Source organism: Phyllostomus discolor, chromosome 8 (genome assembly GCF_004126475.2).
Source record: "Phyllostomus discolor isolate MPI-MPIP mPhyDis1 chromosome 8, mPhyDis1.pri.v3, whole genome shotgun sequence".
Taxonomy (NCBI): domain Eukaryota; kingdom Metazoa; phylum Chordata; class Mammalia; order Chiroptera; family Phyllostomidae; genus Phyllostomus; species Phyllostomus discolor.
In genome coordinates, this window is record NC_040910.2 from 45,100,665 (window position 1) to 45,122,323 (window position 21,659).

The 21,659-nt window shown below is 55.5% G+C and overlaps 2 protein-coding genes across 3 annotated transcripts; both read left to right on the forward strand.

Annotated features, from left to right (window-relative positions):
- The first annotated feature begins 1,091 nt into the window (after nucleotides 1-1,091).
- PRKACA (protein kinase cAMP-activated catalytic subunit alpha) lies at nucleotides 1,092-16,683 on the forward strand. Of its 2 annotated transcripts, none has more exons than XM_028519387.2 (10): nucleotides 1,092-1,354; nucleotides 8,735-8,796; nucleotides 9,230-9,358; nucleotides 11,085-11,183; nucleotides 12,122-12,204; nucleotides 12,899-13,025; nucleotides 13,120-13,215; nucleotides 13,308-13,430; nucleotides 15,217-15,381; nucleotides 15,764-16,683. In XM_028519387.2, the coding sequence occupies exons 1-10, from the start codon at nucleotides 1,309-1,311 to the stop codon at nucleotides 15,887-15,889; spliced, it is 1,056 nt and encodes a 351-aa protein (XP_028375188.1). In that variant the 5' UTR covers nucleotides 1,092-1,308; the 3' UTR covers nucleotides 15,890-16,683. The 2 variants fall into 2 exon arrangements, with proteins under 2 accessions (XP_028375188.1, XP_035888281.1); XM_036032388.1 differs by lacking the exon at nucleotides 1,092-1,354 and adding an exon at nucleotides 6,324-6,557.
- Nucleotides 16,684-18,121: 1,438 nt separating this feature from the next.
- Nucleotides 18,122-21,305, forward strand: SAMD1 (sterile alpha motif domain containing 1). The gene is made up of 5 exons (XM_028520957.2): nucleotides 18,122-19,406; nucleotides 19,820-20,114; nucleotides 20,204-20,300; nucleotides 20,399-20,510; nucleotides 20,602-21,305. The coding sequence occupies exons 1-5, from the start codon at nucleotides 18,459-18,461 to the stop codon at nucleotides 20,758-20,760; spliced, it is 1,611 nt and encodes a 536-aa protein (XP_028376758.1). The 5' UTR covers nucleotides 18,122-18,458; the 3' UTR covers nucleotides 20,761-21,305.
- Nucleotides 21,306-21,659: the final 354 nt, after the last annotated feature.

Genomic DNA, 21,659 nt, shown 5'->3' on the forward strand with positions numbered 1-21,659 from the left:
GACAGCTTTGCCCCCCAGGGCACATTTAGGAATGTCAAGATTGTTTTGGTTATCACACCTGGTGGGAGGAGATTCCACTGGGAATGCTACTAAGCTGAGGTGTACAGTACAGCACAAGACAATTTTCCCAGAAGAGAACGATCTGGCCCCAGATGTCAGCAGTGTGGTAGTAGGGAACCCTGACTGCCCTCAGGCTGTGTGTATAACAAGGGCACCCCGAAGGCAGGGACATCTTGTATGTCTCTTCCCCGGGAGGGCAGATTCCCTCTTCATTTGCCTAGATGGAATCCTCAGCCTGACTGTCCTCGATTCCTCATCTGTAAAATGGGAGTGATAATAGTGCCTGCATGACAGGACTGTGGTGGGAAGTAGTGTAGTCAACGAGCGAGCGACCCGAGCCCAGTGTGGGTGCCCAGCAACGGAATGGACACTGACACCCCCTCCCAAGTGCCCCTTGCTCCCAAGGACCACATCCTGTAGGAGCCCTAGCCCCTCCCCCAGGCCTGCTGCTGCTATCCTGCTCCAGGCCTTATGAATGACGACGGCCCGACGACCTCTGACCCGCGGGCACCGCCGTGCCCCTCCCCCTCTGGCAGGTGGACAGCGGCTGCGCTGGGGGTGAGGGGACCGTGGAGCCAACCTTAGCTGGCCCGCGACTGCTGCCGCACTGAGCGGGGGCGGGGTATTGCGGCGTGCAAGGGGCGGACGGGCGCCCGCCTGGACCGCCTCCTGATCCTCCGAGCGTGGCGCGGCCACCCGCCAGCCTCCGCCGCCCCGCCCGGCGGCCCGGCAGCAAGCTGCGCCTCCGCCCCGCCCTCTCACCCTGGGATTGACACTGGACGTTCTGTGGGGGACTGGCCGGACGCGCACCTTAGCCAATTGGTGGCCTCGCTGGGCGAGCCTAAGGCCCTATAGCGAACCTCAGCCAATCAAGAGCCTCGCGGGCGCGCGAGTGGCCGGGCATCCGTGGCGCGCGTCACAGGGCTGCAACCTATACCAGCGCTGGAGGGTCGCATAGGGCCAATAGACGGCAGTGTGGTGCCGTCACTCAGAGCGGCCTGGACCAATGAGCGTGGGCTGCGGGAGCGTCACAGACAGACAGCAGCAGCGGACTTGGGCTGAGGTTCCCGGGCGGGCGCGGAGAGACGCGGGAAGCAGGGGCTTGGCGGGGGTCGCGGCGCCGCAGCCAGCGCAGCAACCCGAGGGGCTGCTGCTGCCGCCGCCGCCCAGCGCGCTCCGGGGCCGCCGGCAGCCGCCAGCACCCGCCGCACCGCAGCTCCGGGACCGGCCCCGGCCGCCGCCGCCGCGATGGGCAACGCCGCCGCAGCCAAGAAGGGCAGCGAGCAGGAGAGTGGTGAGTGCTCAGGCCATGACCCCAATCCCGGACCCGTGCTGTCAGCCCCCACCCTGTCCATCATCGCCTGGCCCCTCCCCCATGTGCCCCCCCATTTCTCTCTGCTTACCCCCCAGTGCCCCTCCCCCTGCCTATCCAAGGTTAGGGCCAAGAGCCCACAGAAGACCCCCGTAGGGGTCCCCTTGCCAAAGGCCGCCCCCCACTGCAAAAACTGTGCCCCCCCACCCAGCTGTCACTGCCAACCATGGCACATATGACCGCTGGGGCCCCACATGGAGTCCTGCCACCACCCCACTCTCTACTTTCCTGGACCCTCTATCCAGATTCCTATCCTCCTACTTCCTCACTCACCTCTCCCATAGATGGGACCCACCGCCAGGCCCTGACCCAGCCTTCTTCCAGTCTTGAGAGTGCTGTGGGGTCTGTCTCCACCCCATAGGGACCTTGGCCACTTGGTGACCACACCCCTCCCCCTTCCAACCCCGCCATCTTTCTCCTGCCCTTTTCCTCTTCACCTTACTACAGCCCCCCCCCAAACCCACTCTGCCCTCTTGAGCTTTTCCCAGAGCCACCTCCAGCATTGTTTTTCCCTTCTGTGTCACTTGGCATGGGGGATAGGTTCTTTCTGGGTCCCTCTGCCCCTCTCTCATCCTGTCACTCTGTCACTCTGCTGCTCTGCTTGTGCTCTCTCCTCCTAGCAAGCAACGGTCCCTGGCTGGGGTAGCAGACTGTTTATGAACTTAGCAAACTGCTTCAGTGTGTCCAAAGCCAAGTTTGAGCTCATCTAGCTGGGTTCATATCTTCTTCCTTCCCAGGTTGGGGTTTAGGGATGGCAGCAAAGCCCATTTCCATCTCCTGCTGTGCAGTGAGCTCTAGAATCCTTGGAGGGCCCCTCAGCAATAAATGGTTATTTCACAACTGAGGCTCCGTCATTCACCCAGTCCCCTGGGCTTCTTCACCCGTTCCTGGCTGAGGATGGAAAGTGGGGGATGAGGAATGTCTGAGTTTAACAAGGCTCATTTAGCTTAAGCTGGAATGGTGAGGAAGGGAACTCAAGGGATGGCAGTTGAGGAGAGTAATAGGTGACATCTAATAACTTACTTTGCCAAGGGACAGATTCTGATCATTCCCAAGGCTCAGACAGAAAGAGGCTTGTTCCTCCCTTCAGCCCCTAAATTATGTTGGCTTCTTCAAGCTGACCAGAAAAAGAGATTCTGTATCTGGACATGCCTTCAGAAATGGCCTCTATCCTCTTCCTCAATCCCTCCAACTTTTAAATTGTTATCACTCCAAGCCTAAAGCTGGACCTTCAAGCCTAAAGCTGGACCTCAGGATCCACTTCCCATTACCCGGAAATAATCAGGGCTGAAAAGGGAAGCCACATCCAATGTACCCTTCCCAGTTACTGGTCTCAAACCCCAGTGTCTTGAGTCCCATGAATGCTCCTTCACAGAAAGACGTGGCCATGAAAACCAGGAAACTTTGTTCTCACATGGATTCAAATGGCAGAACTCAGAGTTGCTGAGCAGCCATGAGGAGGGCTTACATGTCACTGATGGGTGGGGGACACGGAGGCAAGTGCTCGTAGCTGAATACTTGATGACAGAGGAGCAGGTGGGTAGTGACCAAAAAAAGGTCTAGGCATGAGCTTGGATGGGACTAGGCAGAGAGGGAGGGGCTCGGCCCCAAGCAGGTGAGGCCTGGGATGTAGAAGGTGGAGGCAGGCAGCTATATATTTCAGTGGCTCAGTTGAAAGTTGGGGAGATGACCTAGTCCCGGAAAACTTTCAAGGCATATCAAACACATGTAGTGGGGGGTGGGGGGCAAGGTACTGCACAGGGAAAAAGATCTAAGACTCCAAAAAGAACCACTAATTCTCTCAGAGCACAAGGCAGACACCAGGAATGGACCATTATGGAGAAATAGGGCCCCTATTTACTGGGAATCTAGAATATGCCAGGTTAAGTGGTTTCCATAGATCTGTCTGCTCGAGTGATTTTCGTAACAGGCTGTTTTCTGAATTTTCTACACGACTCTCTGATTTTGACATAGATGATGTCACAGAGGCAAGATTCACATCCACATCTGCCTACCAGCCAACTTTCTGGACCCCAGAATTTTCCAACCCAGACACTCTCAAGTTACCTTCCTGGTTTTTACTCTATTCACTTATATTTTCTTAATTTAAAATAATAAAAATTTTGACTTAATTTTGTTCAGATGTAAACTTCGATCTATCCTGAGCAGTAATATAAATAAAATAATGGGATTGCTGTACCAGGCATATTCTCTCTGCTACACATTGAAATACAATGTGACTAGAAAAGTGAAACATCCCTGAAATGTCATGCTATGCCACTGGGACCCATGTCACATATTGGGAAATGCTCTAGGCTGTAATTCTTTCCAGGGACTTGCAGGGGCTCTCAGAGAAGGAATAGGATAAGGAAGGAAGCCCCTCTTTGCTCGGAACTCTCATTCTGAAAGGATGGAGTTGTACAAATTTGCCCTCTTGTAACTGGGATGGTGTGGGGTGGGAGTTAGGGGCAGTAGCCAGGCCAGCCTGCAGGGGGCACCTGAATTGCATCTGCCAGACGCCAGCCATACTAGGATAAGAAGAATGCCCAAGCCTTAGTAGCACTAGTTAGGGACCCTGCAGCCCCCTGTGCTTCCGTCTGGTGCCAGGGCAATACAGTGTCAGCCTCCCCCCAAGAGAGTGGGAATCTATCTAGAGCAAGCCCTGGGGTAGGGTGAAGGAAATCTGTGATGCCAAAGCTGTGAGCGGGGGACCTGGGCAAGATGCTAAGACAGCAGAGAAAAAAAGTCCTAGCACCCGGCTCTGAGCAAGCTGGAGAAATTGAGAGAGGACAGCGGCCCCAAAAGGCCCCTGGGATAGGCAGCCAAGTGGGGCTCAGGCCTTGGCTGGCACTGGCCAAAATCACCCCTGGGAGCTGGCCCACGGGGGAAGGAGTAGGGCTGGTGAAAGGGAATCCCCAGACACCTCCCTCAGGCCCTAGAAACAAGCAGATCCGGGTTCTAAGAGTGAAAAGTGACCCCAAGAAGTCCCTGGATGGGAATTGCCGCCATCTAACATCTTACAGAATTACGAGAGTGGAACACCTGTGCACTGGCAGTTGTATGGGTGCCTAAGAGGGTCTTTCCAAGGTCGCTTTTTCGCGTAGCCCAGTCAGGCCTATAGAAACTTGAGGGTCCTATCTGCCCTTTCTCTGCACCCACTGGCTCTGGTTGGGTTTCTTTTCCTGCCACCACCCCCCGCAACTCCCTGGCTCCCCCTATAGGCAGGTTTCTGGGGATGGGCAGCCAAGTTGGTGCAACAGGTCTCATGAGCCTTCCCAGCCACCATAGTTGTGGTGCTGTGAGAGGAAGACTGAGTGATGGCTTCCAACCCCAACGATGGTGAGGCTGAACCCTGTTGCTATAGCAACTCCCCAGGCACTCTGCCCCTGAAGTCAAGGAGGGGCTGCAGTTGGGTTGGGGAGCAGGTAGAGAGGAAAAAGTCTGTGGACTTCTGGTTGGCCCTAGGTCCTTACAACTCTAGGCTGGGGGCCTGGGGAATAGCAAGAAAGTACGGACCACCCAGAGCAGGGTCCAGCTCAGAGCAGGGCAGTGGGGTAGTCCAGCCCAGTGTTGGGGTCCAGCTCAGTGATGGAATCCAGGTTAGAACGGGGATGTCCAGGTGGAGTTAAGATCAAATGGTCCAGTACAGAATGGGGATCCATCGGACTGGAGTGGTCCTTCCCAGTGTTGGGGTCCAGCTCAGACTGGGGTTGGGTTGTTCCAGCTCAAGGCCCCGGATCCAAGCTAGACTGGGGGAATCAGCCAGCCTAGGTTTGGCATCTCTGCCCCAGAATTCCTTGGACAACCAGGATTGGGTGGGCAGAGAGTACTGAGATTTGTCTCAGAAGTCTAAGGCTGGGCTCCTGCTTCCTGCTGTGGTCCTGGCTTTTCGAAGGGTGTCTGGGGTTCTGTTTATGAGCCCAAATAAAATCCAAACCGGGATGGAGGCTGGCATCTTCCCTGTGGAAGACATGGACAGGGCAGCAGGTTTCACAAGTCAGCAGCTGGCTGGGTTTCCTTCTCTGCCACTTCCTGTCGTCAGAAGGGCCATGGGTGCTGGGCACTCTGGGAGAAGCTGCCACTGACCTTCCACTTCTTTTGGGATCTGGAAAGAAGGAGGAATATGGTAAAGGCAGCCTCCCCCTCCCCTAGCTCTGGGTTTAGCCTTTCGTTTCCGGTTTGGACTTCATGGCCTAGAGCAGAGCCAAGCACAGGGCAAGGTTTGACAGAGGCCAAGGACATCCCAGGATGCCGTTCCACTCTCTAGTCCTGAGTAGGAACAAGAAAAAGCCAGATGTACCCATTTCTCTCTCAGGGTAGCATTATTGTGGGAGGAGACAAGGTGGCTCTTGTACCCACTAACCCCAACCCCCACTCCCTTCCCTGCCTTTCTTTGCAGCTGCTATTTCTGCTAATTAATGGAACTCAGGGGCCTTTAGTCCCCAGGGAGCCCCTGGCTGCTGCCTGGGCCTAAGCCTTAACTCCTTTTCCTCTGCCCACTGGGCAGTGCCCACTGGGAACATCGGGTGCCATCTTCTGGGTAGTCGAACACCCACTGGGGAAGGCAGGGTCTGTCACCCTGGGAGCAGTGAAGTCCCTGGAATGGGAAGTTAGCTTTAACATCCCACCCCTGGGATGGGCAGGCCAGCCAGGAGGGATATCCTGGGGAGCATCTTCCCACTGCCTCCTCCTGCCAAGGAGGGCCTTTGCAAACCTTGGCCAGCCAGGAGCAGGTACCTTTAAATGATTCCCTGGCAACCAGCTCCTCCTCCAGGGTCCCCCAGGGCCCTCCTGAGGAAACCAGCTTGGAAGCTCTGCGTGTACCTCATTCTCCGGCAAAGAGAAGATTCCAGGGAGATCCCGGTATAGCCTAGGATGGATCTGGGGTCAGGCAATGACCAGGATGGGGACTCAGAGACCACCTTCCAGCTATGGCTGCAGCTACTCCTCTGGGTCCACCTGACTATTCGTTTCCTGAGCTACTTGCGCCACACCCTCTGGGCACCTAAGCCACAGCCAGCACCCTGAGCCTCCCTGGTCAGGGGCAGACAAGCCCCAGAGCATCCCATCCCACTCTACCCCTAACCTCCATTGCACCCTCTGCTGGAGGAGGCAGAAAACAGAGGTGAGTATGGGGGCTGCTGACTGGGGGCCTTCCATCATTTCTCATTATCTGCCTGTTCCTCCTGGCACTGCCCCTGCCTTGTGCCCCAGCCCCAAATCTGGCAAGCCGATAGCACCAGAGGATACAGAGAAGGGCTGTGCTAGGACCAAGGTACCCTGTGGAGCCTCTTAGTGGGGTACCCAAGTCATAAAAGCAGGAGATGGCAGTTCACTGGAATGGCGGAAAGCAAAAGAGGAAGTGGGAGCAGACAGGCATTCTGGATTCTTCACAAGCCCGCCTCTCCCTACTTTTCTGGATGGGTGAATTTAAGAGTTCCAAGAGGGTACCCTCTCCTCCATCTTCATTCAGAATTTAGTGTGTACATTGGAGTATCTGAGGAAGGTGGTATATGTCAGAAAAGATCCTGCTAGGGAAAGCATTGGATGCAGTGCCATCCCTAGATTCAGAGAGGTCTCTCAGACAGTTGGTGGTCCAGCCAGGCACCAGCATAGTATACTCCTGACCATTCCTTGACTGCCCTCTCTTTGCCCAGTCATTCTTTATAGGACTTTCATGATCAGTGGTCTCTCCTCCATCTGCCATTCTTGTAGCCCCATGAAAGCCTCTTCTGTCTGAATGCTAAGGGAGAACCTTGGGGACAGTGGAGGAGTGGTGGCTACACAAAGGCTGTATGGGACGCCTGGAACTACATATGGGTGGGACACACAGGTGACAGGCAAGGCCAAAGTACAAATGTGCAGGACCCCTCAGGGTGGCAGCCATCCAGGCACATCAGGGGTCAAGGACAGGTCTGTCTATGGGTCATTCTAGTGCACTATGACCTGTCAGGAGCAAACCAGTTAATTCGTGGGCGGTGGGGTCTGGCAGGCGACCTCAGGCCTAGTCAGTCTTCTCCTCTGTACAATGACAGTAATAGTAGCTCTGAGCTATCAGGGTAGGACTTAAGCATAGAAAGTGTTCAGCATGGGGCTGGCACACAGGCACAGTCCCTGAGCAACAGCATGCCTGGCCCAGAGGCTAGTTACAAGGACAAGTCTGTAATGTACAAATCCATCAGGCCACACATTTAAGATTTGAACACTCAAAGTATCACCTATATTTTATATCTCAATTTTTTTAAATACTTAAAAGCAAAATTAATAGTTGACAGTTATGTGGCATGAACCTCATGCAGGCCACTGTCCAACACCCTTTGCCAAGATTAACTCATTCAGTCCTCACAACTATCCCACCAGTTCATTACTGTTATTATTCCCATTCTACAGATGAGGAAAACTGAGGCCCAGAGAAGCAAAGTCAGTTGCCTAAGGTCACACAGTTTATCAGGGCCCCGGCTGGGATCTGAGCTTGATCTCAGTCCCAGAGTCCTGGCCCTTCACTGATTTGCTGGGCTGCCTCAGGGCACTGGCAAGAATGACTCTTTTCAAGCCTCAGTTTCTTAGAGTGTTAAATGGGAAGAAGGATAAAAGGAAAGTTGGCAAGCTAATTGAATGAGATAGTGGTGACAAAGCAGCATGCTCAGGGTCTGCCCACTGGGAAGTCTTTAGTATTAGCCAGATGGTGATACTCTTCTTGGGGTACTGAGAGGCCCTTGGGGAGTGGACATTGGGTGAGGCTTCCTTAGAACCAGCTCTGGAGCCAGGGCCACTGAATTGGCAAAAGTGGGAACAGGCCCAGCTGGGACCCAGGCAACAGCTGAGCCCCCAAGGGCGCCTGCTACCCGAGCCCCAGAGGCCTCCACCCCGGACCGGCCTCCCCAGAGAAGGGGCCTGAGGAACAGCCAAATCCTGAGGCTATAAATACCTCAGCTGGCGTCGTCCCTGGCCGTGGAATGTCGGTCAGAACTGGGGCAAGTGGGGGTGGGCTGGCCTGGGTACTGCCCTCTGTCCCCCTGAGAGTGACCCCCAAGTTGCCCTGTACCCCATTTTGGAAGAGCTGAAGCTGAGCCCCACCTCTCTGTAGTAAAGGGGACCCAAGCCCCAGCCCAGATCAGGGCACTCCCCCAAGCTGCCTTCAGATTCAGCCAGGGCACCCAAAGTCCCTGGGAAAGGAAAGATGAGACTCTGGTTGAAATAGCTGCACCCCACTTTCCACAAGTGGTCATCTCCCCAGAAATACCCTGGGCCTGACCCAATGACATGGGGTCTCCATCTAACTCACCCCTCTTTCCCTTCCAGTGAAAGAATTCTTAGCCAAAGCCAAAGAAGATTTTCTTAAAAAATGGGAAAATCCTGCTCAGGTAAGCCCTCTGGCTATAGAGCCCTGGGAGGGGCGAGCTGATGGCTCTGTCTTCCAGCTTTATCCCTGTGACATGGCTAGGATTTAGGGCCCTGTGGAGGGTGCCTAGACACCCATTGGGGCTCCTGGGCAGAGGCACCCAATCACCCACTGCCAGGTTTTGTCACCCTCCCATTCCCTACATCTGGTGGCCCCTTGTCCCACACAGCTGCTGGCAGCTCCTGGGCCCCAGGCCAGGGCCATATCTGGCCCCTGCCACTTGCCTCAAGGAATGTGCCCTTCACCATCTTGTTTTTCCGCCCCTAGTCCTCACCCCATCACTCCCCCTGCTCCTCAGGGTCCCCTCTGCTGGTGACAGAGAAAATGCCCCAGACCCTGGCCCAGTAGACCACAGGCAGAAGTGTCTCTGACTCTCCCAACCCCTCCATCCACAGAATACAGCCCATTTGGATCAGTTTGAACGAATCAAGACCCTCGGCACAGGCTCCTTTGGGCGGGTGATGCTAGTGAAACACAAGGAGACTGGGAACCACTTCGCCATGAAGATCCTGGACAAACAGAAGGTGAGTTCAACTCTGCCCTGCAGCCCAGCCCCACCTGCTGCCTGGAGAACTGTTCCCATCCATACATTTACCACCTACTTCTTGAGCCCCAATCTTGTGCCGGACCTAAGGGCCACAGGGCACTATGCTGCCTTCATAAGGTTCCCTTCCAGGCCCACCACCAAGAGAAATCAGGCACTGGGTTAGACACCTAACCTGTATTCCAGGAAGCTGGAGGTCTTCCTGGGGGGGGGGGGTGTTTACACAGACTTGCTTTCTGTAAATATTTTTGACACCCTGCTTATGTCAGGCACTACTCTAAAAGCAGTGCTGTCCAGTAGAAATAGCACACAAGCTACGTATGACTTTAAGTTTTCTACAAGCCCCCTTAAACAAAAGAAACAGATGGGATGCATTTTAACACTATTTTGTAATTAAGCCAGTGTATCTATTATATTATCATTTCGATGTATGTAACCAATGTAAAATATCATTAATGAGACATTTTGCATTCTTGTTTTCCATACCAAGACTTCAAAATCCAGGTGCATTTTACACTTACGACATATCTCTGTTCTGACATTAAATTTTCATTGGGAAGACAAGAAGTAGAGAAGTTAGAAAAGCAGATTGGCATAGCCCAAGTTGTTCCAGACAGGCTTAAAAGTTGCCCAGTAACAATGTCAAGTGTTAGTTTTTAAATGTTCACTTTAGATATTTAAAAAATAAACTTTTAGGTTTTATTTATTTATTTTAGAGAGATGGGAAGGGAGGGAGAAAGAGAGGGAGAGAAACACCAATATGAGAGAGACACATTAATTAGCTGCCCTTTGTTGGCCCCCAGTAGAGACCTAGCCAGCAACCCAGGCATGTGCCCTGACTGGGAATAGAACCTGTGATGTTTTGGTTCATAGGCCGACACTCAATCCACTGAGCCATACCAGCCAGGGTGATATTTAAAATGTTAAACTCAGTTCCGCAGTCTCCCGGCCACAGTTAAGCAATCAGCAGCCATACATAGCTCGTGTGCATGGTACTGGGCAGTGCAGGTACAGACTCAAATGATACAGCTGTGAGCAAAGCAGAAAAGGCCCCAGCACAAGGGTTCAGAGCTGACTGAACAGCCAGGCTGCCTGTGTGTGACACACCAGCCAGCTGTTAACTAGCTGCCTGTGACCTTAGGCAAGTCATTGTCCTTCTCCGGGCTTCAAAACCGGCACGCTCACAGTACATAGTCCTCACGGTTCCCGTCACTACATACGAGGTGAAGGTTGGTGAGAGGAATTAGCCTGTGGTTTAGGTGGATGAGTAGGGGTGCTCTAGATGCAAAGGGGTGTTTTGTAAACCCCTTATTCCTCGGGCACTATTCTTGCCTGTCTTTTGGTGTTCAGCTCTGCTGCCCCTTCCTCCAAGAAGCCTTCTCTGACTACGCCTGCCCCAGACTTTGCCCTGTGCCTCATCTGGGCATCCTCAGGCCCCAAGCTTCCCCTATCATGGCTCTGATCCCTCTGGGATTAGAGGCCCTGGGACTCACGTGTTCTTGCCCTGAACTGCATGCTATGTGGGGACAGGCAGCCTGGGGCAGCCTTTTTTGTTGTGTCCTCAGCACCCCACCTAAGGCTCCACAGGCCACAAACACTTACAGGAACCCCGGCCCTGTCACCTGGCCCTGGCACCCCTACTTCCAGGAGCCAGGGGGATGAGGGCCCTCTCATGCTTCCCCCTCTCCACCCCCTCACACCTGCAGGTGGTAAAGCTGAAACAGATCGAGCACACCCTGAATGAGAAGCGCATCCTACAGGCTGTCAACTTTCCGTTCCTTGTCAGACTTGAGTTCTCCTTCAAGGTGGGACTGGGGTCACTGTGTTGGGTCCCAGCCATTGGGGAGTACAGGGGGCAGAGAGGGAAACCATGCCTGGGGGCTGAGGACAACCAGTGGCTGCCCTGGAAGGTGGGCACACGGACTGATGGGGGTGCAGTCAGCCTGGGGCTCTGATACACCCAAGTTCAACTACTGGGTCTGTCTACTTGATAACCTTGGATGTTCGTGTCACTCAACCTGAATGAGTGAAAATCCCTGAAAATCACTGCTCTGTCTACAAAAACCTGACACACGGTCTGGGTTCAAGTCCTAGCTTAGCATTGCTTGCCCACTTGACCCTGGTGAGGGACTTCTCTCCCCTGAGGCTCAGTTTTCTCATCTGTAAACTGGGGATCAGAAGGTTGCCATGATCATTCTAAACACACCATGAGTGAGTGCCCTGTGTGAACTATTTTGGGTGCTGGCCTAAGCCAGACTTCAAGAGTTGGGAAAGTCTACTTGGGGCCTGCCACCCAGGCAGTCAGAAGGGCCCGTGCTTGGTGTCATGCTCTACTGCTGCTGTCTTAAAATTCATAATCATTTTTTCTAGCAAGAAGACTCACACTTTTATTTGCGGGGTGGGCCCAAATTCTGTGTCTTATCCTGATTCCATCTGACAGATGACAAAACTATGGCCCAAGAGCCTTGCTCAGGAAAGTCACATACATGAGCTGCCATGGAACCCCCTCTCTAGCCCAGGCTCCTGTAGCCAACCCCCTCCTTCATCTTTCACCTCCCCTACCAGACCCGCCCCTCTAAACAGGGTAATGGCTATTCCTCTTTCCTCATGGGCAGAGGGAAAGGAGACAGGTAGTTCAGTGAGCACAGGGCCTGGTATTTGGCATGTGCTTCATATAAGAACCTAGATTGGTGTGGCCCAGGGCTTAGGGAACAGGGCCCTGATCAGCTGCTGCTCCCCACAGGACAACTCAAATTTATACATGGTCATGGAGTATGTACCTGGTGGGGAAATGTTCTCACACCTACGGCGGATCGGAAGGTTCAGGTGAGTGAACCCCTCGCAGCCACACCAGGCCTGGGGGTGTCCACGGGCAACATCACACAACCAAGCCCTCTGGGGACATAGAGGTGGCCTCTCCAGGTCCCTATGGGTTCTCATTTCCCCCTGAGCTGAGGAATCTGCAATGACTCAACCACCATAAAACAAAACAAACATGGAAACTTAGGTATCACCATTTAAGTTGGTGATTTTATGCAGTTTTTAAATCTGTGCTATTGTTTTATTTTGTTTATGCACATAGCTATGCATTTTATATACACTAAAATGCACAGGTCTTCCATAGCCTGTTCTATGAGTTTTGACAGTTGGATGCATTTGTGTTACCACCACCCAAAACACCATATTGAGCATTTCATCACCCCAGCAAATTCCCTCGAGTACCTTTCTTGGCAGATCACCACCCCGACATAGTCATTTGTCCTGGGGTGGTGTTGTATAGTATTCCATGGTATGACTCTGTCACAGTCTGTGACGCCATTTTCTGTTGATGGACATCTGGGCTGTTTCCAGTTTGGAGCTCTATGTGAATAAGGCCATTTGGGGCCCATCTTACCCATTTTGGAGAGCTGGGCCGGAGACTACTCCATAGGCCCACCTGCTAGACAATTTGGGGGTGGGTGGCTCCTGCTGGCTGTGGCCACCCTTGCTCACCCATCCTCTCTCCACTTGTCCCCACCAGCGAGCCCCATGCCCGCTTCTATGCTGCCCAGATTGTCCTGACCTTCGAGTACCTGCACTCACTGGATCTCATCTACCGGGACCTGAAGCCGGAGAACCTTCTCATAGACCAGCAGGGCTATATTCAGGTAACTGCTGGGTGGGGCAAAGGAGAGCCCCTGGTAGCTGTGACCTAGACCTTCTTTCCCTCCCTGTCAACCAACCCCATGCTTGTACCCACAGGTGACAGACTTTGGTTTTGCCAAGCGTGTGAAGGGCCGCACCTGGACCTTGTGTGGGACCCCGGAGTACCTGGCCCCCGAGATCATCCTGAGCAAAGTAGGCATCTCCCTATCCCTCCCTAAGGCCCACTTTGCCCATGTCCCCTCCTGACCCTTTTCTCCTCATCACACACCCCTTTCTCACACCAGGGCTACAACAAGGCTGTGGACTGGTGGGCCCTGGGGGTTCTCATCTATGAGATGGCAGCCGGCTACCCGCCCTTCTTTGCTGACCAGCCCATTCAGATCTATGAGAAGATTGTTTCTGGGAAGGTGAGGCCTGGATGCAGGGGCTCTGCCCAGAACAGTCCCTTCCCCATCCACCGTTATTGCTAGAACAGTCTCAAAGTTGGTTGTCAGGCCAGACATTGAAGTTGGGTGCATCAGCCATACTAACTGAGGTGGACACCTCTTACAACCATACTAACTGAGGTGGACACCTCTTACAATAACCTCTGGCTATTCCTGGACCCATAATGCCAACCTCCCAATGGCTTCCAAAATTCCAAGCCTTGCCTGCCCTCTTGCCCTGCACTATGTGAGGCTCTACTAGCCCCTAGTTATACATACCCCTTAGTGTGAATTTTCGCAAGTTCCATAGCAGAAAACCTCATGGATTTGGTTCCCAGACCCACTGGGCACTCATTGGGAGTATGCTCCCCATATTCCCTTTCTCAGGTGCAGAGTTCATAACTTGGAGTGTGCAGGTAAGGGAACTGTTAGAGCTAGCATCTACAGAGTGCCTTGAGCATCCACTGCCCCAGTGTACCGTCCCCCATCCTACCCAGCACTCTGAGGGACTGAGGAAGGTGAGGTGTGGAGAGTGGATATGTCTGGTTCAAGATCCAAGGGTCCAAGAGAGGCTGGGACCCCTACTTTTGTCTTTAGCTCTCCCATCTCACGGGGAGGACACAACCATCCCTCCATCTGGCCCAGGAAGTGGTGGGAGCAACTCCTGGTTCAGCCCGGGTGCATCGACCTGACTCCAGGGCTCAGCTTGGCCACCCCTTGGCTTTGACACCTCGTGCAAGTGCCTTCCCCCTCTGAGCCTCATCTTATCCACCTGAAACTGAGGAACCAGCCACCTGCCTCTCAGAAAGGTGGAGGGAAATCACCAGCTGCATAGTGGGGGCACAAAAAAGGGAAAGGTGAGGTGTCTGCCACCAGGCACAATAGAAATTGCCAAGAGAATGGCCCACTTTGGGAATGTAGAAAACAAAGAAAAAGCCGTAGAAGGTTCCAAGGGGGAAGAGGAGAAGAGCATAACTCCCTTCTTTGTAGCATTTCACAGTTCCCACGCACCCTCAGCAGTATTATCTTCTTCCTGCAACCCTGGGATATCTACCCCATGCCAGAAAGGCAAGAACAGGCCCAGAGAGGTTAAAGGCCATGGCCAAGGTCACAGCCTGTAAGAGGCAGAACAGTGCTGAAAATCAGTTCTTGTAGCTGTGAATCCAGTGAATAGTTGCATATGAGGCCATAGGTTCAGAGCATTTGGGGAAAGTTTCTCAAAGATTTGAACTGAGCTTTAAAGAATGGAAGAGCCACAGCTATGCAGAGAGAGAAATAGAAAAACAATCATTTCTCTTACAAGCATGGATGGATATTTCCAAAGTCTTTGGACCCCAGCAGAGCCACCTTAGGAAACAGTGGTTAAAAACACAAGTTCTGGAGTCTAACAGACCCAAGATGGAGCCACCCTGTCCTGCTCCTCTGTGTGACCTTGGGCAAGCTATTTAACCCTTCCAAGCCTCAGTTTCTTCTTCTCTAAAATGGGAACCATCATAGTACTTAACTTGGAGCAACAGTCTCAAGGTGGCCCCCTCTGCAGCACCATCAGCATGGCCAGGGAACTAGCCAGAAATGCCAGGCCCCAACCTAGACCTTTTGAATCAGAAAGTCCCAACAGGCCTGATTAACTGTTCTAATGGGATTCCAATGCACACTCAACTGGTCCTCTGCCCCACAGGACTGTTGGATAGCGAAGGCAGTGTTGTGGGTCCCCCCATTCCAGACTGGTTTCCAACCTTGTCTGTGTCACCCCCACCCCCATCCTCAGGTGCGGTTCCCGTCTCACTTCAGCTCTGACCTGAAGGATCTGCTGCGGAACCTCCTGCAGGTGGATCTTACCAAGCGCTTTGGGAACCTCAAGAACGGGGTGAATGACATCAAGAACCACAAATGGTTTGCCACGACTGACTGGATTGCCATCTACCAGAGGAAGGTGGGGCCCCCTGTCTGGGTATCCCGAGGGCTTTGGGGGCAGGCCAAGAGCCAGGGAAGGCTGCCAGTGGAGAGATGAAAAGGGGAGAATTTGCAAATGGGTCATGGGCTCTGGGTCATTTCTAACTGGGACAGCTTGAGCAATGGGGTTCTAGAAATGGGATTGTGGGGTCACTGGGCAGAAGACACTCTTCTGGAAAGGCATTTCCGCATTGGTGAGGTGACTATATGATTTTTGGGTTAAGGTGAGTCCACACCCTAATGCTAAGCTTAGGCCTGAGTCCAAGTAAATTATCTCATGAATGTTAGGCCATTTGTATTTATTGTTTTCACAAGAATTATGTTGACTGCTGAGGTCTGGGTGGTTCTCGACCCCTCTCCAGGTGGAAGCTCCCTTCATACCAAAGTTTAAAGGCCCTGGGGACACAAGTAACTTTGACGACTATGAAGAGGAAGAGATCCGAGTGTCCATCAATGAGAAGTGTGGCAAGGAGTTTTCTGAGTTTTAGGGGTGTGCCTGTACCCCCAAGGGTTTTCTTTCTTTTTTTGTGGGTGGTGGGTGGGAGGGTTGGATCGAACAGCCAGAGGGCCCCAGAGTTCCTTGCATCTAATTTCACCCCCACCCCAACCTCCAGGGTAGGGGAGCAGGAAGCCCAGATATTCAGAGGGACAGAAACACCAGCTGCTCCCCCTCACCCCCTTTGCCCTCCTGCCCTCCCTGATGCTTTTGCCTTCCACCACAGCCCACTTCTGCCTGTTTTAAATGTGTCTCAGTTCTAGTCAGACCAGGTTTTGCTAGTGTATCCAGGGACAGGGTGTGGAAAAGGGGACCCAAACTTAACTCCAGCCCCTTCACTCCCCACCTCCCTCACCAAACCACCAGCAAACTTGATAAGGGAGAAAAGAATGGCCAACCTTCCACTCAAAGGAATCTTGCCTGGGAAGGAGAGATTTTAGTGACATGTGCAATGGGCTACTTGCTAGAATTTTTTAAAAAAACAATTTTCAAACTTATTTAAGTTCCACCAGTGCCTCCCTCCCAACTTCTTATGCTCTCTTCCCATCCCTCCACCCCCTCAGATCCGTTTTAACAAGGCTGGGAAGCAGACTGACTTGGAAAGAGCTGGGGTTCTAACCTCTCCCCCAAGCTGCTAATCCCCCTCCTTCCCCTGCCAAGCCTGAAAGGGTCTCAGCCCCTTTAGGAATCCCCTATCGCCTCCTGCCCCAACAGACCTTTCTTCACCCTTGGGCTTTAGGACCCAGAGCAGCTGCCCCTCTCCTTGCCAAAGAGGAGTTGTCCCCCAAAAGATAGAGGGGGAGCCCCAAGCCCGGGATCTTTCTCCCAGCAGTACTTCCCCAAACATCTGAATTTTATTCTCAGCTAGATTTTAATGTCCAGCCTCCTCTCAGCTCAGTTGGGAAGGCAAACCCCTCCCTTGCCCCCCATGAAAGGATGTAATGCCCACCTCCGCCCGGTTCAAGGCCAGGATTGCTAGGGAGGGGCTGTTTTAGTCACCCAACAGCCCCGCCTCCTCGTTCTGGGTGCTCCTCTGCTTAGCTGTCAGCTGTCACCCCTTCCTCCACTTGTGAATTTCTCTCTCAATAGAAAAGTGGGGAGCCCCTATTCAACCCCAAATCTGTTCCTTTCATAACTTCTCCCCATCCCAGGAGGAGCTCTCAGGCCTGGGGTGGGGCCCCGGGTGGGCGCAGGGTGATTCAACCGGTGTGCTGGGAAGGACGTGACTTCCTCTTGAACAGTGTGCTGTTGTAAACATATTTGAAAACTATTACCAATAAAGTTTTGTTTAAAAAAAAGTGTCGCCGGTGTTCCTGACTTTGGTCAGACACCCCCATATACACACACCCACACATCCCCGCGAAGGCTGGAAAGGGAATTTCGCACCCCAGCGTCCAGCTGATCGGGACCTGGGCTGGAGTCCTTGTAAAACCAGGTTTAGCTGACTTCCGCCACTCCCCACCAGGCCCCGCAGAAGAAGGGGGCGCCAAACTGTCCTATAACCCTGAATTCAGGGTTCCCCATGTCTGCGTTGTGACCCCCTCGGCGTACAGCCCCGGGCCAAAAGGGAGCTCCAAGGAGACTCTGGAGCCGGCGCACTGGAAGGCCGAGCTGCGGGAGGGGGAGGACGACCCCGGTTGGGAGCGGTCAGGGTGGAGAAGACGGTGCGCGTCCCCTGCCCCGCCTTCTCAACCCTAGGGCCACTGAGGTGGCTGCAGCCCGAAGGTTCCCGCAGCGCCGGACTAGCTCGGCAGCCCGACCTGCGAGCGGCAAATTCCCGGTAAGTGCGGTCCCGAGAGCGGAGCGCGCCTGGGAGGCGTGGAGATGGGGGCTGGGCGCCGGGGACGTCTGGGTCCCGCGCCCAATGGCTGGAGGGCGGCCGAGAGCCGCCCGTCCGCCCAGCCCGCCCCCTCTCCCCTCCCCCCCAGCGCTCCCCCTCCCCCTCCCCCGCCCGCCGCTTTCCCCCGCCCCCGCCCCGGCGCCAACTCCGCGGCGCCTCCTTAAAAAGCGCGCGGGAGTTGTAAGGGGGGGGGGGGGGGTCGGTGCGAGCTGGAGTGAGCCAGAGCGCAGGGTAAAGGGGGCGGGCGGGGGGCCCGGGCTCCACCTTAAAAGCGGGCGCGTGGGGGTGGGAGGGAGGAAGGCGGGCGGCGGGGCGGAGGGAGGGAAGGAAGGGGGGCCGGAGTGTCCCGGGCGCAGGGCGCGCGTGCGGCGGCGGCGGCGGGGAGGGGCCGGCCGCGCCGCGCTCCCCTCCTCCCTCCTCGCATCCCCGGCCCCGCGCGCGCCCAGCAGAAGCGGGTCTGTGTGTGCGTGCGTGCGAGTGAGTGAGTGTGTGCATTTTTTCTCTCTTTTCTTTCTCTCTCACTGTTTTCTCTCTCTCTCTCTTTTTTTTTTTTTTTTTTTTGCAAAGAAACAGCAGCGCCGCCGCCGCTCCGCCGAGGCGCTGCGCCCCCCGGGGGGGAGGAGGAGGAGGCGGGCAGCGGCGGAGGGAGGGGAGGTGGGGAGGGGGGCGCCGCGCTGGGAGGGAGGCAGCGCGCACCGTGCAGCCGGGCCGGGCGGGAGGCATGGCGGGGCCCCCGGCCCTACCCCCGCCGGAGACGGCGGCGGCCGCCACCACGGCGGCCGCTGCCTCGTCGTCCGCTGCTTCCCCGCACTACCAAGAGTGGATCCTGGACACCATCGACTCGCTGCGCTCGCGCAAGGCGCGGCCGGACCTGGAGCGCATCTGCCGGATGGTGCGGCGGCGGCACGGCCCGGAGCCGGAGCGCACGCGCGCCGAGCTCGAAAAACTGATCCAGCAGCGCGCCGTGCTCCGGGTCAGCTACAAGGGGAGCATCTCGTACCGCAACGCGGCGCGCGTCCAGCCGCCCCGGCGCGGAGCCACCCCGCCGGCTCCGCCGCGCGCCCCCCGTGGGGGCCCCGCCACCGCCGCGCCGCCGCCCACGCCCGCCCCGCCGCCACCACCCGCGCCCGTCGCCGCCCCCGCCGCCCCGGCCCGGGCGCCCCGCGCGGCCGCCGCGGCCGCTGCCGCCACAGCGCCCCCCTCGCCCGGCCCCGTGCAGCCGGGCCCCCGCGCGCAGCGGGCCGCGCCCCTGGCTGCGCCGCCGCCCGCGCCCGCCGCTCCTCTAGCGGTGGCGCCTCCGACCGGCCCGCGTCGCGCTCCCCCTCCCGCCGTCGCCGCCCGGGAGCCTCCGCTGCCGCCGCCACCACAGCCGCCGGCGCCGCCACAGCAGCAGCAACAGCCGCCGCCGCCGCCGCAGCCACAGCAGCCGCCGGAGGGGGGCGCGGCGCGGGCTGGCGGCCCTGCGCGGCCCGTGAGCCTGCGGGAAGTCGTGCGCTACCTCGGGGGCAGCGGCGGTGCCGGCGGCCGCTTGACCCGTGGCCGCGTGCAGGAGGAGGCGGCGGCACGGGTCCGCCTGGAGCGCACTCGTCTCGGAGCGCCCGCGCTGTCCCGCGGGGAGAGGCCCGGACGGGCGCCGCCGGCCGCCAGCGCCCGAGCGTCTCGGAGCAAGGTGAGCGCGCTGGGTTGGGAGGGCGCCGCGCGGTGGGCAGGTGCGGGCGAAGTTGGTGGCGGGGGAGCAAGTCCCCGGAGGAACCCGGCAGCTTGGGGTTTGCGCTTTTTCCCTGTGGGCTCGGTGTGTAAGTGACCTTGGTAAGTGACTTAATCATTCCGAGCCTCAGTTTCCTCTAGTTTAAAACACGACTTAACAGTAGCGACCTCTTGGGGTTGTTGATCGAGTTTAGTGAGGTTTGACTACTGGGGGTTTTATTAACACAGAGCTTGGCACGGAGTGAATATGTAAAAGTTAATCTGCCTTGATATTAAAGGTGGCCGTTAGGTACAGCGTTCTGTCCTGGATCTCAGGGACTGAGTCCAGGGCCAGAACAGCTGCTAACCTTTTTATGCCTTTCTCCCTGGCACCAGAGAGGTGGAGAAGAGCGACTGCTTGAAAAGGAAGAAGAGGAAGATGATGATGAAGACGAAGATGATGAAGACAATGTGTCTGAGGGCTCCGAGGTACCTGAGAGTGACCGTCCTGCAGGTGCCCAGCACCACCAGCTTAATGGCGAGCGGGGTCCTCAGAGTGCCAAGGAGAGGGTTAAGGAGTGGACACCCTGTGGACCCCACCAGGGCCAGGATGAAGGGCGGGGGCCAGCACCAGGCAGTGGTACCCGCCAGGTGTTCTCCATGGCAGCCTTGAATAAGGAAGGGGGATCAGGTAAGACCCCTCTGGATAGGGGCGGGTGCTTGGTGAGAAGAAACCAAGCCCTGAGACAAAATGACAGGCAGATGCTTTTTCTTCCCTAGTCTCTGCTGCCACTGGACCAGACTCCCCATCCCCCGTGCCTTTGCCCCCAGGAAAACCAGCCCTGCCTGGGGCCGATGGGACCCCCTTTGGCTGTCCGTAAGTTGGGGTGTTTGAAACACGAAGGTGGTGCCCCAGGTGGTGTGGCAGAACCAGGAGAGCATCACTTCTCACTGGTTTCCTCTGTTCCAACATAGTTCTGGGCGTAAAGAGAAGCCAGCTGACCCTGTAGAGTGGACAGTGATGGATGTGGTAGAATATTTCACAGAGGCCGGTTTTCCTGAGCAGGCAACAGCTTTCCAAGAACAGGTGAGTCCCCAACCCTGGATTTCCCTTTCATCCCAAGGCATTAGTGGGGGTCTGCTCTAAACTTAAACTCTTGTCTCTCTGTCATGCCCAGGAAATTGATGGCAAGTCTCTTCTGCTCATGCAGCGGACAGATGTGCTAACTGGTCTGTCCATCCGCCTCGGCCCAGCACTGAAAATCTATGAGCACCACATCAAGGTGCTCCAGCAAGGCCACTTTGAGGATGATGACCCTGATGGCTTTCTAGGCTGAGTGCCCAGCCTCACCCTTGCCCTGACCCATTCCAGTCCCATCTCACCCAAGACCCCCAGAGTCCAAGGAGTTGGACTAGGGACACTCTCAGTTCTCATAACAGATTCCAATGAGAGGGTACTCTTCCCTACTCATCTCTTCCCAGTGTGTCCCCAACACACACATTTGGCCCCCAGTACATCCCACTCTGTAATGGAGGAGTGTGGGATGGGACAGGGCCTGCTCATTTCACCCCAGGAGGCCAACCCTTCCCCCAAGCCTAGGGCACTTGCGGGGGGAAATGGGGGGCTTAGGTCTTCAGTTCAGCCAGATGTTTCCTATATAAATGATTTGTTCTGCCTATTCATTTTGGTGGGTGGCCTTTCTTCCCTCCCCCACCAACCAGGCCCCTTCTTGGTCTGCCCCCAGCCTCCATCCCCTAGGAACAGCTGGGGTGGGGTCTGTGGGTCTTCCCTACTCCTCCCCTTTCTGTTAGTTGTCGCTCCAGCTGGCTGTATTGCTTTTTAATATTGCACCGAAGGTTTTTTAAATAAAGTTTAAAAAAAGAGAAAAACCAGAAGTCTCTTTTTATGAATGGAGTGGGGGAGGGGCATTGAAGAGCCACACCAGCCTCCAGGGAGAGAATTGGATTAGGACTGAATGGTCTTGGAGGGAGACAGGTAGTGAATGGGGCTGCCTCACAGCCAGCTATAATTGTGACTGCTCTAGGAGGACAGGAATATTTGCTTTGTTTTGTGATCTCCCCACACCCAGAACAGTGTCAGGGCACAGTAGGTGCTCAAATGTTTGAGTGACTAGCAGTCAATCTGGTTTACATATTCTCAGCTGTCTTCGTGGCGGCATTGAGGCAGAGCATGTAAAAACCCACTTTATAGACAAGGCACTTGGCTCCCTACAGC

Excerpts from the sequence above, each read along its gene's own strand:
- PRKACA (XM_028519387.2), top strand. The coding sequence starts at position 1,309 with ATGGGCAACGCCGCCGCAGCCAAGAAGGGCAGCGAGCAGGAGAGTG. Across the intron at positions 9,359-11,084 it reads AGATCCTGGACAAACAGAAG|GTGGTAAAGCTGAAACAGAT; the intron begins GTGAGTTCAACT and ends TCACACCTGCAG. Across the intron at positions 13,026-13,119 it reads ACCAGCAGGGCTATATTCAG|GTGACAGACTTTGGTTTTGC; the intron begins GTAACTGCTGGG and ends TTGTACCCACAG.
- SAMD1 (XM_028520957.2), top strand. The coding sequence starts at position 18,459 with ATGGCGGGGCCCCCGGCCCTACCCCCGCCGGAGACGGCGGCGGCCGCC. Across the intron at positions 19,407-19,819 it reads CCCGAGCGTCTCGGAGCAAG|AGAGGTGGAGAAGAGCGACT; the intron begins GTGAGCGCGCTG and ends CCCTGGCACCAG. Across the intron at positions 20,511-20,601 it reads CAACAGCTTTCCAAGAACAG|GAAATTGATGGCAAGTCTCT; the intron begins GTGAGTCCCCAA and ends TGTCATGCCCAG.